Below are 17291 nucleotides of genomic sequence, written 5' to 3'. Positions count from 1 at the left end.
CCTGGTGATTCACCACCAGTGGCCGTTAGCACTGCGCACCACCAAGCTACTTCCTGACTTCTCTACAGCACTCGATGGGCTAGCTTGCTCGGATAGGGACCGGAGGAGCAGGAGCCCCTGGGAACGTGGTCTCAGGTCTCTATGCTGAACAGGTCTGTGATCTGACACAAGTCGATGTGCCCAGCCTTCCCTGTAAGGCGATGCTAATTTTTACATTACTCCTGCTGGGCCACCTTTGTGGGTTGTTACAAAGATCCAGTGAGATGGGGGGAAGTTCTTTATAAAATGTGAGGTGTTAAAAATATTTGCTAGAATGTGTAGCTCATCTATCAGATGACCAGTCTGATGGTCTCATCATTTTTTTGAATTTGGTTCTCTGTACATCAAGTCACTAGGGTTCTAGCAGGAAAACTAGTAACTGCCACCCAAGGGGGTAACTCAAGTAGTTGAACTGGCAAAGTTCCTGGGCTAGCAACAGTGAGATGCAGTTACTAGGAGATCTGAAGGGACTAAAGAAGCTTCTGGAACCTAGAGAGTGCACGCTGGTCCAGTGGGGTCTGTGGCCTTGGGTGGAGGAGCCAGCAGGAGGGGGGCCGGGGAGTTCACTGTGGTCCGTACAGGTCAGCTGCTTGGGGCGTGCATAGAGCAGCAGGCAGGAAAGGGTGGAGGGCAGGTGAAGCTCTCTAGTAGAGCCATTAAAACTGGTCTGTCTGTGTTACCCCGCACCCAGGATCTGAGTAGACGTCACTGCAGCTGGTTTTGTTGCTGTAGCAGGCAAGGATCAAATCGTGATCTTCTGAATCATTAACAGAAGCAATGCAACACGTATGGTTCTTTCTAGTTTATTGTGTGGTAGAAAGACAGGCTCTTGGACGCTGTATAAACATCTCGCAAAGTGCTTCTGGTCGATTACAGAAAGTCAATGCCAATTTTCTTTGAGATGGGGCCCTTAAATCTGACATTCAGGTCACCGTAATAGCAACAGAAGCTGTTGTACGTAACATTCTGGAAGGCGTCTCAACAAAGGCATTCTAGGACCTGTTTAAAACCTATAGCATCTAGGAAGATCCACCTTTCCTCCCAGTGCCTATGAATGGTGATAAAAGGAGAAAGGAAGTCTGCTACTGATGTTGACTGAGTCTGAGAAGGCTTTTTAATGACTTCAGAAACCAGGCTTCAATCATTTATCTCTGGAGACTCAGAGAAATGACCCCAGACCCCTTCCCCGTCTCCCCAGCTGGGTTTCTCCAGTCCATGTGCATGGCTTTCTGGGACCCAGGCACCGACTGCATTAACAGCCTCGTCCAGGCTCCTTATTAGGCTTCTTTAAAGGGCTTTTCGTGGAAGCAACAGCTTTAATTTAGTTACTGCCAATCTTCAGCCCTTAGAATAAGTATTTCTTGTTTAAAGAAAAAAAAAAAAAAAAGAGGGAGGGGGGCCACAGACCAGTCTGAGGAGTTCAATAAGGAAATAAGTACCTTTTATGAAAAGGACTTTTGAGCTCTCTGAGCTCACAACTTAAACTGAAATAACTTTACTGAAGTGTCTCCACATAAAACAGCACCTGCTTCCTGGCAGCTGGCTGGATGGGATCTGTGTACACAGAGCATCCGATTAAAATGCCCTCAGTGCAAACAGCAGTCGTGGCAGAAGTATGGCTGCTTCATACTCCCTGTGTCAAATCCACATCCCTCCCGGCCGCACCCTGTGGAATTAGGAGTAGGAGAAACAGTAAAGGTCCTGCTGGACAGCCATGAGCAGCCCTGGGGCTCCCCGGAAACCCCCAAGCCGAGAAGAGAAGGCCACACTGGGGATGTCAGCCTTGGAGGTAGGGTGTGGGGAGGGTATGGTTCTGAGCAGGCAGGCATCGTGGAAGCTCCAGATTCTCGTGTAGCAGTCCTGGCCCACTAAGAAAGAGGGAAAACACGTGCCAGGTTAGGACACGTAGGACTCTGAAGGGAACCCACTGGAGCCAGAACACAAACTCAATGGAAATTATTTCTGCTGGTAACATGTACTTCTGGAAAATCAAAGTCAAGGTCTCCCTGGTGTTCCAGAATCACAACCAGTTGCAGGTGCTCCAAGTGACAAGACGCACTGGCTGGCTGTGACACAGTGGCTGGTCACCAGGCATCCTGGCTAACGGGTGGCCACTCTGCTTCCCTTGTGTCAAGGGCTGCTCAGGGGGGAGCCCAGCACCCCCAGTCTAGAGGACATGCAGCGGATTTCTGTGAGAAGAGTAACCGGGAAGATGTCTTCCCTTCAGTACATCCTGGGACACACGAGTGACAACTCTCACCAGAGCTGGTTCCGGTTTAATGGCTTAGTTCCTAAGACCGGGTGAGTCTTCGGGACTCATAGCTGTGAGGGATGTGGCACTGGCTGCAGCAGCCTAGATGCGCTCCTGGAGCTCATTAGAGGAAAAGGAAGGGCAGACCTCAGGGTCTCACGGCCCGGCTCGCCGAGGACTGCACGAGGCCACCCCCCACGTCTGCTGCGCAGTGGGCTCCTCGCTCTCCTATTCCCCAGAGCACAGCGGCTCTCCTGAGATGGAAACTAGGCTTAACCAGGAAGCTAAGTGCTGCTGGGGGTGGAGAGTAGTAAACAGCCTGAGGAAGTTCTCAGAGATGCTTCTGTGGCACAGAAAAAGATTTCACAGAGAACAAGTACATTCTGTAGGCACATCTGCAAATCTGAGGACATGTCAGGACCAAGAACATATTCCTGAATGTCAAGGGCTTACTATTTCATGTGCCAAACTACTGAACTTTCATGCTATCACAATATTCTGTTGCCCTAGAAACAGCAAAATCTGTGAGGCTACAGTTTTGTAGCCCTTCTCAAGGGAGTTCAGTGGCTCAACACCTCTGCTCCTGTTCTGCAGATACGGATCCCCAAGAACCAGTTCCTTTACAGTGACCTTAATTTCTTTTTGCAGCATCCTTGGCTGGAAAGTGAGCACAAAGAAAAGGGAGGCCAAGGTTTTAAACAGGGTTGGGTGAAGGTCATCCTGAATGCTGACCAGGTGAACACCCAGGTCTCTGTTTTATTGCACGTAACTTGCCTGTTACTGAGGTGATGTTCTCCCACTAACATGAGGGCACAGGGCTGTCCCAGCTGGCGGCTGCTTAACTGCGGCTTACCAGTAGGACTGTCCTACTCTATGTCCCACCTCGTGTCTCCTACCAGCAAGTCCCACGTACGAGGTTCTGATCTGGAGTAATTTCTCCCTCTGCCATTTTATTTGATGGGACGGAAAGACCTTCCCTTCCCCAGGTACCTGCTACCACAATGCCTTCTTCCTCGTGCACATGCAGGGGCAGGTAGGCGTACTCGTTCACATGACCTTCATACTGCCTTATACACTTAGTGGTCCTCAGGTCCCACAGCTTGATCTGTGGAAAGCACAAGGGGCCGTTAGAGAGGGTCCGGCAGGTACGCTAGTGAACCCAGGCAGGACAAGGTGGTCGCCAAACACCTCTTAGGGTTTGAAAAATCTAAATTTCTAAAGCAACAAAACCAGTTTCATGTCAGTCTAGACCAGACTGGGCTCCCAGGTGGAGAAAACGACTTGCCTGGTCTCCTTCTGCCCTTTCCCTGCTATGGTCTGGCACCAGGGTCTCTCTCAGAAGAATTTAATCTCTACACCTAACATGGGGCCTAAACATACGATCCCGAGATCAAGAGTCACACATTCATCTGAATAAGCTAGCCAGGCGCCCCAACACGAAGGTCTTTTCTGAAGAGCCCATCACCTGGCAGAGTGGTAGGCCAGTGGCACCAGTGGCCCGAGTCATCAGTGCTACCCCTACCGTTCCCGCCATGTCAGACGCCATCAGGTTTTGCTCTTCTTGGAGGATCTGCACAGAAGTCACTGCTGAGTCATGGAAAAGGCGGGTGGCCTTCCAGCCCTTGCCCTGGTTTCGACAACGCAGATCTATGGCAAAGATCTCCCCAGAACGGCAGCCGTTAAATAGCAAAGGAGCCTATGGAAAGAGAGACAGAATGGTTGTTGGCACCACCTCCTCTAAGGCTGGGAAGGGTGTTCCCTCCAGAACACAACTCCTGCCTCGCCTCCCCTTTCCCAGTCCCTGGGTTAGTGGTGGGGGTGAAGGCGTGGTCAGAACTTGAGCCTCAGTGTAGCTGGAAGGGTTCCTTAGGAAAGGATAAAAGAACGGGACCCCAGGGGTCTTCCAGTGTCCCCCCAACTGGCTGCATTGGCCCCTTAGGCTTCATTCTGTGAAGCCCAAGTGATGGTGCCTTATCTCCCCAAGATCCTTGGTGAGAAATGAGGGGGAGGAGTATGGAGTAGGAGAGATCAGAGGTCCAGGAGGGCAGATGGCTGAAGAACCCTGAGTAAAACACACTGGGCTTACTGCCGAAAGCAGATCGGCTCACTCTCTCCTCCACACTTTTAAAGAAAGATGGCCTTTTCAATGAACAAGTCTCTGAAATGCAGTATTACCTAGCAGTATGATTTTTTTAACTTTCTCAAATATGTAGTTTGAAAACTGTGTATGGACCTAGTAAGTATCATGAATTGGGACTTAATTTATACGTAAAAAAAAAAATTATTTGTCCTACTGGCTAATCCAAGTACTCCAGAACTGCTAACGGCTCATTTAAATAGGAAGTTGTTGAAAGTCAGGTTAGCCAGGTCTTTCTCAATCAGCCAGCTTTCATCCAGTGCAGATATAATCACCAAGTAACCCACTAAACCTTTCTGATGCCCTCCTTTTCTTCCCTGAAAAAGAGAGACGACCAGATGCCACACACAGGAATCCGTTTTCAGTCCAGCAAAATTTCCACCCTCGGGACACTTTACATCGCTCCCCGCCCCCAGTTCAACCAACCATGAGAGCAAACTGTTGGGCCAAGACATCACTGTTGGTCCCAAAGGACTGCCGATGTCCCGTCACCACATTGGTCACGAGGACCCGCCGAGACAAGCCTGAGAGACAGAAGGGGCAGACGGACAATCATCACTCACAGTCTGGACAGGGGGTTTGGAGCCTGTGAAAGTTTCCTCTGGGCACGTGCGGGGGCAGCTGCGGCTCACCTGTGCTGAAGCAGTTATTTGCCTGAATGTTGAGGGACCACGCACAGGACCAGGCCCCGGGGATCCGGAAACTGCAGAGCATGCCGGGCCGGTCTCCTGCAGATGGCAACAGTGAAAGGTGAAAGGTGGCTGCTTGGGGGGGGTGGGGGGGCGGCCTTCCCTCCATGCTGCCTGGTCAGTGACCACCTGATCTGGGAGGAATGGCTGCTCAGAGATCTGTCTATACCTTGGCCCCATTTTGGCCTTTATGGTGACAAAAAAGAGACACTCAGCTGGGCTATCTGGCTCAAAAGGGGTTATTCCGGGAACAAGCACGTGACTCCTGCCTTCCCAGGAAGAGTGCCAGAACTACTGACTGCCGTCAGGGAGACGGTGTGGTTCTTTATAAGAGGGTTTCAATCCCACATCACACTATCTGATGTGGGATCCCAAGCAAAACGTTTTTTTTTGAAAGATTTTGTCAGAGAGAGAGCGCGCGCGTGCACGCACCAGCAGGCAGAGTGGCAAGCAGAGGCAGAGAGAGCAGCAGGCTTCTCAGTGAGCAGGGAGCCCAATGTGGGACTTGATCCCCAAACCCTGGGATCATGACCTAAGCCAAAGGCAGCAGCTTAACCGGACTGAGCCACCCAGGTGTCCCCAAAACATTTTTAAAATAAGCCTTTTAATTCACAATACATAAAGGGCACACACCCCAAATAGAGGGCCACGAGTGATCACAAAGGGGATGTAGTCACGTGCCCACCACTCAGGTTAAGAAGCAAAACACTGCAGCAGCCCGATACCCTCCCAATTACGACCTCCCTGCTCTTCCCGAGAGGGAACCACGACCCGGGTCAGTTTGTAAGGCGGGTTCTGAACCTCTCTTTGCCTCCGCTTCCTCATCTGTGGCAATGGGGGTAACACATACTCCCGCCACATGGGCCTGCTGCACGAGGACAAGTCAGGCACTGGCGGAGTGGGCGCCCCCCTCACCCACCCTGTAACCTGAAGGGGCGGGGCTTCTCTTCACAGAAGGTAAGCAAGCTGTTCACGCTGGTAACGGGCAGAGCCGGGGTTCATGCCAGAGGCTTGACCATCGTCTGATGGATCCTAAGTCTCTGACAGACTGAAAACTTAATGCCCAGAATATGCTGCCAGGAAGAAGCCCGACTGCTTCAGGCGCACAGACTGGAAGCATGGCCACAGGGGTGCCAGGCTGCGGGATCTGTATGGGTGGCCCAAAGAAATATTTTGATCTCTTGTACTCCTAATTGTTCTGGCTGCTGAAATGACCCCAGAGGAGGAGTATGTAAGGCCATACATCACTTCTAGTACCAATCCTGGGTCAGGTTTCGGGAACTCTCCTGCAAGTGCTTCTGCAGGCTGACATGGGCTTGTGCAGCCTGTGGCTCCCACCCCTCCTGTCCAAGCCCTCGCCACGGAGTTGACACCGTTGTAGGCTGCAGCTCCTGGAGGCACGGACTGAGACTGTCTCCTTCGGAGCACCTCCTCCTCCGAAGGGAAAGGACCTGGTACCTGGGTGACTACTGACGAACAGGGACGCTGGGAGCAGGGTGGCGCAGCCGGGAGTCTCTGCGATGCCCATGAGGCAGAGCCTGGAGAAGCTGTTAAGGACAGTCAAGTACAAGGGGCTCCTCCGGGAAGAGAATGGGCGGTAGTATCCTTCCAGAAAATACCACCACGAGCCACATTTAACACGTTTACATATTCCATATTTAGTTCCAGATTTTCTAAAAGGAAAAAAATGTCACAAACACGCTGAAGGCCTCTCTGACCTCTCCCCAGTCCAAGTCTTCCCTCTCCCTCACCCAAAATCACACTCTAAAACTGGTCAGGCTTCTGGGCCGTGCTCTGTTCTTTCCACAGAGCATCTCGTACCACTGTTCCACCTCCACTCTCTTCTAGATTGATCTGGCTTGATTTTGTAGCTCCCATCTCTTCACATTCACAGTGGAGCAGACCTTTGTATGAATGTACAACTCCCCTGTCTCGTCTCTTGCTGATGGGCACTTAACGTTGTTTCAGGGGTTTTTTGCTCTGCTGCTGGAAGGAGCATCCCCTTCCGTTCTCCTGTCTTATACTCCACTCGTGGGAGGCTGCTTTAAGGCAGGTTTTTTTTTTTTTTAAAGTTTTTTTTTTTTTTTTATTTGTTTGACAGATAGAGATCACAGGTAGGCAGAGAGAGAGAGAGGAGGAAGCAGGCTCCCCGCTGAGCAGACAGCCCGATGTGGGGCTCGATCCCAGGACCCTGGGATCATGACCTAAGCTGAAGGCAGACATTTAACGGCTGAGCCACCCAGGCGCCCCAAGGCAGTGTTTTCTTAGACCCATGGTACGAGTTTAATTTTGCTACCACGCACTACATACACACAAAGAACTGCAACAAAAGTTCATAAAACACTTGCTCTTACTAAATAGGATACTCGTTATTTTCTAGTCTACTTCATTAAAAAAAATGCCGCTCACAAACGTACGTAACGGCCCATGGATGGCAGTCATGCTATGCAGTCCAGAAACAGCCTGATCTGTGCTCATCTGAGCGCGTATAAACCGACATGTCCACATTGTAGCTTTAGTCTCCCGACTAGCTGTGTGTGCTGCCGCATCATACCACAGTCACTTGCGTTTCCTTTCTCTGAACCACCTCTGTCTGGGCCTTATCTGTGGGTCTCCAGGGCGGCCTTCCCACTGATCCACTTCCGCTCCCTTCACAGCCGAACTTCTCTCAGAGGAGTCTGTTTCTCCCACTCCCTTGCCTTCTTCTCACTCCTCAGCCCACTGAAACCCAGTCATCTCCCAGGCAAGTCTCCCCAAGGTCTCCAGTGGACTCCATCTTTCACACCGAGCGACACTTTCCAGTCTTGCCTGTGGCCACGCAGCACTGTTTCCAACGACATGCTTGGTGGTGACCTCCAGACTACCCTCTGGGAGGCCCCCCTCAGACCTTCTGTCACCTCCATGGCCTGGCCTAGATCCTGAGCCTCTTCCACTTGTGCTTCTCCTCCACCCCTGCTTACCCACCACACCCTCTCCCTTGCCCGCAGTCTTGCAGCAAACCCCCAACACCCCCAATCTGAGGTCTCACCCTTGCCAGCCTCTCCTAAGATATGCCTCCAGGGCCACAGTCCTCCAGAACATCCTAGCACCAGGGGCCCCACCTCACCAGATACCTCACAGACACTAGACCCCTTACCACTGCCCCAGGAGCCGGGATCTCTCCTGCCTCTTCCTTCCACTGGGAGCTCCGTCCCCTCCTTCCCATGTGGGAGTCACCTCCAGGAAGGCCACCCGATCCCTCCATCCTGCTAGCATCCCACTGCCCCAGCGACGTCACTGCGGAGACTGAGCGCCTGCAGCCCACCACTGCCCTTTCCAGCACTCGCACAGGGATGAATCCGCTCAATGGACTCTGTGGAACGAACACACGCACCCTTCACGGAGAACTGTCAGCATCTGAAAGCAATCGGGCAACGAGTCCGGCTGTCTGAACTGTGACGTGTGCACATCACGCTGCCTCGGGCGGCAGGCCCCGTGTTACGTATCTCTAGTCAGAGAGAGGCCGAAGCTGAAAACGATAACCCCACGGCTGGGCAGCCCAAGGCCTTCCTGAAGAAACCTCTTTTGCTTCTGGCTTTAGAGGGCGAGCATGTGGGGAGGGAGTCCCTACCTAGATGCGCTTTTAGTTCCTAGGATGAAGTTTACTCTTAAACTTCATGTGGTACTCACGGGGCCAGTATCAGATCTGGTCCTTTCAGAGGCCGCAGGTATCCAAGAGCCCAGGGAGGGCAGTCTCCGTCTAACTGCTCCCCATTCTTAGGGGGGAAATGCAGAGGACCAGGCTCAACAACGTGCCGTTTTGGTAAAGGGAGAAAGTTCCATGGCCTTCAGCGGAGGCAGCAGGTACAAAGAAAAGATTACCTGAAGTGACCACCAGAGGGCAAGCGGCTAACGAAGCTACCACAGACCATGCTCTTTAAACTCAATTCTACGGGCTTTTAATCTCTCCTTAGTGTAAGGAGAGAAACCTGGGAAAACGTCATCCTGTTTTAAGATCAGAAATGAGAGCGAGGTTGTTTTCTCTCCTTTAAGATCTGGTCTCTTCTGTCATCTGGTAAGAGCATCAGTGACAGGTGGTCCTATCCCCCACAAAATCCTACCAAATGAAAGCCACATAAAGTTTTCAATTTACAGAACACACAGTTTTGTGTTTATCTTATGTAAAAGTTATAACCCCAACAGGTTCCGATTCAGGCATTATGTAAGGAGGACCAAGATATGCCAAGCACTGTGCTAAGTGCATTCACCGATGTTAACTGATGTTAGCCCCGTTACAACTCTTGAAGTACGTGTTAGGTACAGTGAGTGGTCAGAGTTTTAAGAATTCACTGGTTATAAAACTGGACCAAGGACAAGACTCATGGCTCAAACTGAATTACTCCCAGAAGCACGGGACAGACGCTGTTCTGTCCATCATCAACAGCCCCCAGGGACACCAGAGGAAGGGTCTAGCCAACCTGACACTGTGCTCCTGTGCTCTTAGTAAAAGAGCCCTGACTGTTCCCTGAGAGGGCAGACCAGAGTGAAGAGTGCTCTAAAGGCGGCTTCTCTGGAGGCACCAGGGGGGCCCAGTCAGTTAAGTGTCTCCCTTCAGCTCAGGTTGTGATCCTGGGGTCCTGGGATCAAGCCCTGCATTGGGCTCCCTGCTTAGCTAGGAGTCGCTTCTCCTTCTGCCTTTGTCTCCCCATCCCCCGCTCATGAGCCCCCCCACACCCCAAAAATAAATACATAAAATAAAAAAAAAAAGAAAAAAGGTGGTCTCTGGTAGGAACCCTAGGCACTGAGCCCACACACTTCCGTCCAATGCTGAAGAATTCCCCTTTCCCCTTTACTGATGCCTGCCCTCTCCTTCCCCCAACAAGAGTCCCGGCCCACCCTCAGACTGCTATAGCTCTGAGCTGGTCCTCCTTCACCTCAGGAGCATGTGGGGTTCCTGTCTAAGGCTTTACTGTTCCTAACAGTGTCTGGCACACAGTGACATCAGTGTCACCCTGGGAACTCTGCTACTTTTCTGCGCTCCACGCACGGCAAGCCTTGTTCTCTACCGAGCTGCACTCTTCTTTCCTGACGGGTGAGATGTGCATACAAAACGGAGTAGACCTGGCCACGATGATGCCACCTCACACACCCCACAGACGCCCGGCTCTACACAGCAGCATGGGCTGTCCACCAAACCTCTTCGTCTGCCAAAAGATACAGAATGTGGGAATCCAAGTGATTCAGCGAGGCCCAGCACACAGAGTTCACCTGGGGAGGAAGCACACAGCAAGGCTGGTCTGACTGCCAACTGCGGAGACAGACAGATGCTTTCCTACTGAGTAACTACTGGGGAGACCGACACGGGACTGCTTTCTTCAGGTCTCACTTCTTTTAAGGGGGCTGGAACAGTCACCAGGACAGGCAAGTCCCCTGCTCCACCATGTAGGGCCTTGAGGGTAACAGGGAGGAAGTTACCCCCAGACTTTGGTCCTTTGTCATCAGCATGGACCTCACAGTGAGACCTGTGGCATACCCTGTGGTCTGGGGACGGAGTCCCTGCAATAGGAGGGGACCAACCTAGCCGAGAGGCGAACTGCATCTTCCCTTTCCCCAGAGACCAGGTTCGACCCGTGTCCATGCTGTGGCTCAGGTCCCAAATGGACAAAATGTCACCGCTTCTTACACATGCACTCATCGCCCCAGTGGAATTTAAAGGTTGCTCCCTCAATGGCAAGCTGTGCTGTATTGTATTTATGTAATCTCTTTTTATTTCCATAACCTCTGTGTAGGCCACAGACTGACTGAGTGACGGATGCACCCTAGACTGTCCACTCAGGCCCCCTCCGCCCACAGCCCAGGAACTCTGTGCTGGGCAAGGGCTCCTTCGGGCTACTGCGATCCTCCCAGAGGGAAGGTCTGCACCACCAGCTAACGAAGCCTTTCCAAGCCTAAAGAAGTTTCACACCTTTTCCCAAGTACTGACAGTTACTTCTCTTCCAAGAAAAGAAACTCCTGAGGCCACTTTCTTCCCCTATGGGTTCTCAAGATCTCTGACTCCCCTTTCCCTTGGGAAAATAGGTACTCAAGCCCCACCTTCTTCTTAAAGTTCTCTCCTCTCCTCTGAATTGGGCCAACTAAAGCAGGGCCCTTCGATCCAAAGTGCACAGGGAGCTGCAAGGCTAATTGATGGGAAAGGCCACGTACCTTCCGGTTGGTGAAGTACAGGTTTTCGTGCATATGCACCTTGAGCGAGGGGGTCTTCAGACCTCGCAGGCTGATGATGCCATACTTGGAGCCTCCGACTTTGACATCATTCACTGTGAAGAGCCGGTCACTGTTGGTATCCGCCTGGAGGGAAAAGAGACTACAGGTCACCTCCCTGGCTGAGCCCAGGCGAGCTGCCCAAGGCGATCTATCTGCCCCTCTTTCTAGGATCCCATGCTCTGTGCATTTTCACCTGGTGAGCGCTCCAACCCACGAGGGAGTGTGGAGCATGGGGGTAACCCACCTTGTCCCTACTCAGCCCAGCCGTCCACGGGCAAGGCGAACAGCTATGTGGTCTCACAGTCAGGAACACGGATAAGGGCAGTGAGGGGGGCGGAGTCAGGGAGTCTGAGGTCCGTACAGCAGCTCCACTCAGAACTGTATTTCGAAGAGTCCCAGTGTCCACCCAGGTAAGCTGTTTAGATGGGCCACATGGTGACATGCAGCTATCGCAAAGGCCACACACAATGTGGAAAATGCTAGTTACACCCCTGTGAAGGGGGTGAAAGGAGAATACAAAATTGGATTCCTATTACACAGGCACTTTTCTCCCCACTGAGTAAAAGAAAAAACAACAACAAAAAAGGAAGCAAGCCTACTGCACTGAAAAAAAAAATTACAATAAAAAACACTACATTGGGATATGTTTTTTTCCCATTTAAAAAATGTGGCTAAGATCAAGTGTGTAAAAAATGTGGCTGGATGGGGCACCTGGGTGGCTTAGTAGTTAAAGCCTCTGCCTTCTGCTCGGGTCATGATCTCAGGGTCCTGGGTTCGAGCCCCGCATTGGGCTCTCTGCTCAGCAGGGAGCCTACTCCCCCCCGGCCCCGCCTACTTGTGATCTTTGTCTGTCAAATAAATAAAATCTTAAAAAAAAAATGTGGTTGGGGTGCCTGGTGGCTCAGTTGTTAAGCATCTGCCTTCACCTCAGGTCATGATCCCAGAGTCCTGGGTTCGAGCCCGGCATCAGGATCCCTGCTCAGCGGGAAGCCTGCTTCTCCCTCTCCCACTCCCCCTGCTTGTGCTCCCTCCCTCACTGTGTCCTCTCTCTGTCAAATAAACAAATACAATTTTAAAAAATGTGGTTAATAATTACTTCAAAACAAAAACCTTATATAGTTATGTGTTTTATATATATTTATAAATATGACATACACACATAACATGGGTTTGGATGCTGGTGAAAATGTATTCACTTTGCAAGTTTACTCAGAAACCACATTTCCTGAAGAATCATTACAGTGACTAGAATCAAAATGGAAGAACTGATCTCTGGGTGGCAATTCTAGTCCACACAGCTAGCCAACCACCTCTAACTCCGGATGACTGGGGAGATCTCCACGTCCATGGGAGTTGTTGTGAGACGGAGCATGAGGCCTGGGGACGGGGGCCATACTAAGCAGCATATGCATACTCACCCAGTTTTACCGAGGAGACCCCGGGAAGCGGCTCCCGAGTATGTACCGCAAGTTTTCTACTGATTCAGGTCAAATCGTACCCCTAGGCCCTTGGGGGAGTAAAGCCACAGGAGAGAATGGGAGTCCTCAAGGGTCAGCTCTGTGGCTTCAGATTCCAGTCCTGTCCAGCAGGCTGAGGCTCTCCATTTTCCCATCCTTCTTTCATTCTCCTCAGTCTTCCCCCGGCCTCCAGGAAGGACAGGGCTTGCCGGGAGGCCATGATCTCCGGTAGCCTCAAGCTTCTAGTCTAATTCCGGGGACCCCGGGGTCCTCTGCCGACATTTCTCTGAACGCTGGTTTCAGGCAGTTGGCTCTGGCTTTATTTAGCTTTGGCTAGATTAGCCCCAGTCTAACCTAACGCAGAGAAGACTCTGCTCCGTGTAAATGATGTGATAAAGGTGTGTCGGACGCGCAGGCCCAGCGGTGCCACCCAGGTAGGAGTCCACGAGCAAGGGAGCGGCGCACGGCTGCTACCGAAGGGTGCGGGAGCTTCAGGGCGGCGGGAGGACGCCTCAGTACAGGAGGAATTAGAAGCCCCTGGCCCGCTGCATGCCTTTTTGTCTGTACCCAACACACCCAAGGGAAAACTACTCTGTGATCGTTCTAGATGTGTGCTGGGCCCCGGCTGTCAGACCGAATGACAGAGCTGGAGTCAGGGCGAGCCTGGTCAGCACCGCCGGCCCTGCCGGCTCAGCACCTGCCAGCGGGCACACGTCAGAACAGTGACGCCAAGGGGACGCCCCCTGCTCTCGTGGCACAGGCCGTCTCACAACTAGGCCTCATGAAAGCCAAGGTTAAGCCACGCAGGGTCAGGGTTTAAAGCTGTACCCCTGGCACCCACAGGGAGCTCCCTCCCACTCACCAGTATGAGGTTAAATCGGTCGCTTGCCAAAGCGGAGGGATCCGAGCTCTGAATCTGGACCTTTTTCCTCTGCATGCAGCTCACTCGCAGCTCATGAGCTAAACTGCAGAGGGAAAGAGGGACGGGGAGGGCATGGCCACTGGACCCAGACACCTGTGAAGCCGACTCAGAGGCTCCGCCCTGGCGCCCACCCTGGAGACCTCCCCGCACCCCGCCCCCGTCAGCCGCCTCTCCCAAGTAAGTGTCAGCCACGGAGCTGAGCAGGATCCCAAATCATCTCAGTTACAGAACTCGGAGGAAAACTAAGGCCAAGAAATGGGTGGCTCCTCTATAGGGTCGAAGAAAAAACTAGACTAGGGCGCCCAGCTCCCTCTCCACATCAAGGCCGTACCCCACTGAGAACAAAGCAGGTTTTAAGGTGAAGAGAGATCTAACTAGACCTTAACACTTTTCCTTCTCAGGAAGATGATAGGGGAGTGGCCTGCCCCATCTACCCTGGCGGGGCTGGCCTTCCCTGAAGGGGGCCCCCCTCCGATGTTCCGTTACTGGCCCGTGCTCAGGAGGCAGCAGAACACAGGGCCGAGGAGCTCAGGCACCAGATCAGACGGACCCCGTCCTCTCTAGCCTTACCTTGAGCCAGTCGTTCCGCTCTGAGCCTCAGTCTCTTCTGAAAATGGGCAAGTACCAACCCAGCTCCCAGGGTTTTAGTCAGAATATCAGACATCACAAGTATATGAGGTTTAGTACACATACATCCCTTTAATTGCTCTATTTTAGATGACAACTCATGGAAGGGGAGGAGGCAGAAATCTCATGGGAATGAAGTTCTAGGAGCTTCACTGCACTGAAAATGATTTCAAGTAACACAGAAGAAACGTTTTGAGAAATTTCTGCTGAGTTTCTCTGCCTAGATCCCTTCTCTCTCCTTGGCCTCCTGCAGAAGCTTCTCCCCTTGTTCTATAGGGAAAATGATTTTCTCAGGGCTGGTTTTGGCAGAAGGCAGGCTGTGCTCCTCCCCACCCCCACTTCGCCCCCAACTGTGAGGACTCCTCAGAGTGGTTCTATCCCCATTGGCTTCTTGGACCACGGATATAAGAAACAGGAAGAGGTAAAAAGCTTAATGAGGCGTTGTCTTACCGGCAGTAACTGGTGACATTGAGAAAACCCAGCTTGCTTTTCTGTAGCAATGACGACGCATTAAAACCCATCCTGGCTATTTTCTAAAAAAAACAAAAAACAAAAAACAAAACCAGATTCAATGAAGTTTTAGGTTATGGGATACTGGAGAATGCTTTTAGTTTCATAGGATCTAACGAAGAAGCTGGTGTACTAAGTTGGCAGAAATTATATGTACAGAGATCTGACAGACTCCTCTCCTGGGCAAGAGGAAAAGTCCGTCACAAGAAAGCACACGTTGAGCTGGAAAGCTGGCCTGGTGCCCACGTCTAAGCTCTCCATCAATTTACCTGCGGAGCCAGGTGAGGACACGAGGCCACCCCGCTAGGGAGCAGAAGAATGGTCCTGCTCGCTCAGGTCTTCACCCTGCTTTCCGTTCAACCTGGTGACCCCGGGGCTCCCATAAACCACAGAAAGGTCTTGGCATCTAATCCCCAGAAGGGATGCAGGAAATCCTCGTATCCAAACCACACACCTGGGCTTTCTATTAAAGATACACAGTTACTGGAACTGTGTCATGCCATTTCCCGATTCCTCCGGGGAAGGACAAGATGGGAGGCTCACGGATGGAACTTCGCAGATAAGAAAAGGGGCAGCGGGAGATTTCCTGCCTATTCTCACTCTCTTCATCAGATTCCTATGGGGGGAGCTTAATGCCACAAAGTGCCCCATGCTGTGTTACAGGGGCGTCTCAATGGCACCTCCTATCAGCAGTGGAGGGGACAGGGCAGCCAGCAGGAGGGCAGAGCCCACCTTTTTCTGCTTGTCTTCTTCCTCCAGCAGCTGCAGCCTTTTGCTTTCCATCTCCTTCTGCCGGATGCCCTCCTTTGTGAGGGGGTTGCAGTTATTATGGCCAGGGAGCAAGCGGAAATAGCGTTTCTTTTCAGGGTCAAAGTAATACCCCGGCAGATCTTAAGTCAAAAGAGAGGAAAATCCACTTCAACTTAGAACACGGCACGGACCCACCTACGAAAGAACCCAGGGACCTGTCCACACCACCCCTCACAGATGTCCATCTGTCCGGAGGGGCAGCAGGTAGGCTAACGCAGCCCTCCTGTGCCCATGCAGGGAGACATCGGCCTCACCTCCCTTCCAGCCCTGTTCCTGACGCAGCCAGGATGTTTAGTTAGCGTTTCAATGTGCTCCAGAATTTCCCCCAAGCCAGGAAAGGGCTGGTGACACCCATGAAGTGTCCCCACACGCAAGCAAAGACACACAGGGCTAAGAAGGGCAGCCCAAGCAGACGTGACCAGATGATGGAGCAGGACAAGGTTTCATCTTTCCCCACAGGCAGGGCCACAGCAGGTCCACCGTCCCACAGACGGCCTCACCTGGCACGGAAGAACTCCCCGCTGCGCCAGATGAGGTCGATGGGGCCTCGTCATCGCCGACGTGGCCAGAATCCTGTGAACTTTGCTGTGCCACTAAGCTGCCCCTGTTGACACACAGTCATAGTGACTCACAGTGAAGGGCTTGAGTCTGTCATTCTCTGACTGGGGGGTCCTGAAGGGGTCAGTTCAGGCAGTTCCATGGCCCTCACTCCAGCCCTCTGACCCTTCTGATTACCTGGAGAGCCCTCACCTCTCCCTTCTCCTTAAAGGAATTTACCTACCACAAATACACTAAAGTTAGGACAAGCAAAGTTTTGGTTCCTCACCCTTAAGAGGATGTATGTCACATTAAAGTCCCTTTCCTTATCTCCTCACTTGAGCATTTTCTGAAGTCTTTCAGAAATTTCCAGATGAAAGAGGAATAATCTTTGCCAATCAGAATATTACCAGCTGGGCTCATTTGTCAATTCAACAGCAGCTACAAGGCCAGGTGCAGTTTATTCTTTACTGGATTCAGTAGTACAAAGGGTTCAAATTTTACTTGGCCATATCACCTTATAGATGGAGAAACTGGGGTTCAAGGCACGGAGGTGATTTGCTCAGGTAATACTCAGATACAGCTATGGCTTAAGCACTTGATTTGCAAAGCTACAAGCAGTTTCTGTGGCAATTACAGGCTGAAGGATATAATGACAGAGAAAAACACCTAATTTTAGAATCCTGACAAAATCTGTTTTAAAATCAAGAACTTCCTCCCCATCCCCCAAAGGAGTACAAATTGAATATCCAGGCTGAAGGAATGAAAGAACTTTCTCTTTTGTCTGTAAATACTAACTATGCAGTTTCAGAGAAAATTATTTGTTTTCCCTTTTTTATAGCTTGGAGCTTTCTGAGGCAGCTCATGAGTGACCAGGCAGCAAGAGGAGGAAGGACTAAGCTTCCTCACGACAAAGGTCTACATTTCTAGTCCAAGGACGACTCCTCCATTCTTCCCACACAGAGCCGGGAAGGCGACTGCCCAGCGTGTTTCCACATGACTCTGCCAAGGCTGAGTTGAGACTCTCTTCTTGCCCAGGTCACATTTTGCTACACGTTGTACTCTTGTG

At 51.6% G+C, this 17291-nt stretch overlaps 1 protein-coding gene across 2 annotated transcripts in view; it reads right to left on the bottom strand.

Annotated features, from left to right (window-relative positions):
• Positions 1 to 826: 826 nt before the first annotated feature.
• Positions 827 to 17291, bottom strand: part of DCAF4 (DDB1 and CUL4 associated factor 4) — a 29891-nt gene continuing 13426 nt past the window's right edge. For both annotated transcript variants that reach the window (XM_044232184.1, XM_044232183.1), the window contains exons 5-16: positions 16186 to 16289; positions 15608 to 15765; positions 14816 to 14898; positions 13679 to 13781; positions 11300 to 11443; positions 10314 to 10363; positions 6575 to 6654; positions 5060 to 5155; positions 4854 to 4951; positions 3813 to 3986; positions 3281 to 3395; positions 827 to 1907 (exon numbers count right to left, since the gene is read on the bottom strand). In XM_044232184.1, the coding sequence (XP_044088119.1) occupies positions 1714 to 1907; positions 3281 to 3395; positions 3813 to 3986; positions 4854 to 4951; positions 5060 to 5155; positions 6575 to 6654; positions 10314 to 10363; positions 11300 to 11443; positions 13679 to 13781; positions 14816 to 14898; positions 15608 to 15765; positions 16186 to 16289 (1399 nt within the window). In that variant the 3' untranslated portion in view covers positions 827 to 1713. The remainder of the gene's footprint in view (positions 1908 to 3280; positions 3396 to 3812; positions 3987 to 4853; positions 4952 to 5059; positions 5156 to 6574; positions 6655 to 10313; positions 10364 to 11299; positions 11444 to 13678; positions 13782 to 14815; positions 14899 to 15607; positions 15766 to 16185; positions 16290 to 17291) is intronic.

Source organism: Neovison vison, chromosome 13 (assembly GCF_020171115.1).
Source record: "Neovison vison isolate M4711 chromosome 13, ASM_NN_V1, whole genome shotgun sequence".
NCBI classification, from domain to species: Eukaryota; Metazoa; Chordata; class Mammalia; order Carnivora; family Mustelidae; genus Neogale; species Neogale vison.
The sequence above is the reverse complement of the archived record's forward strand: the minus strand, read 5'-3'. Positions and strand labels throughout refer to the sequence as shown.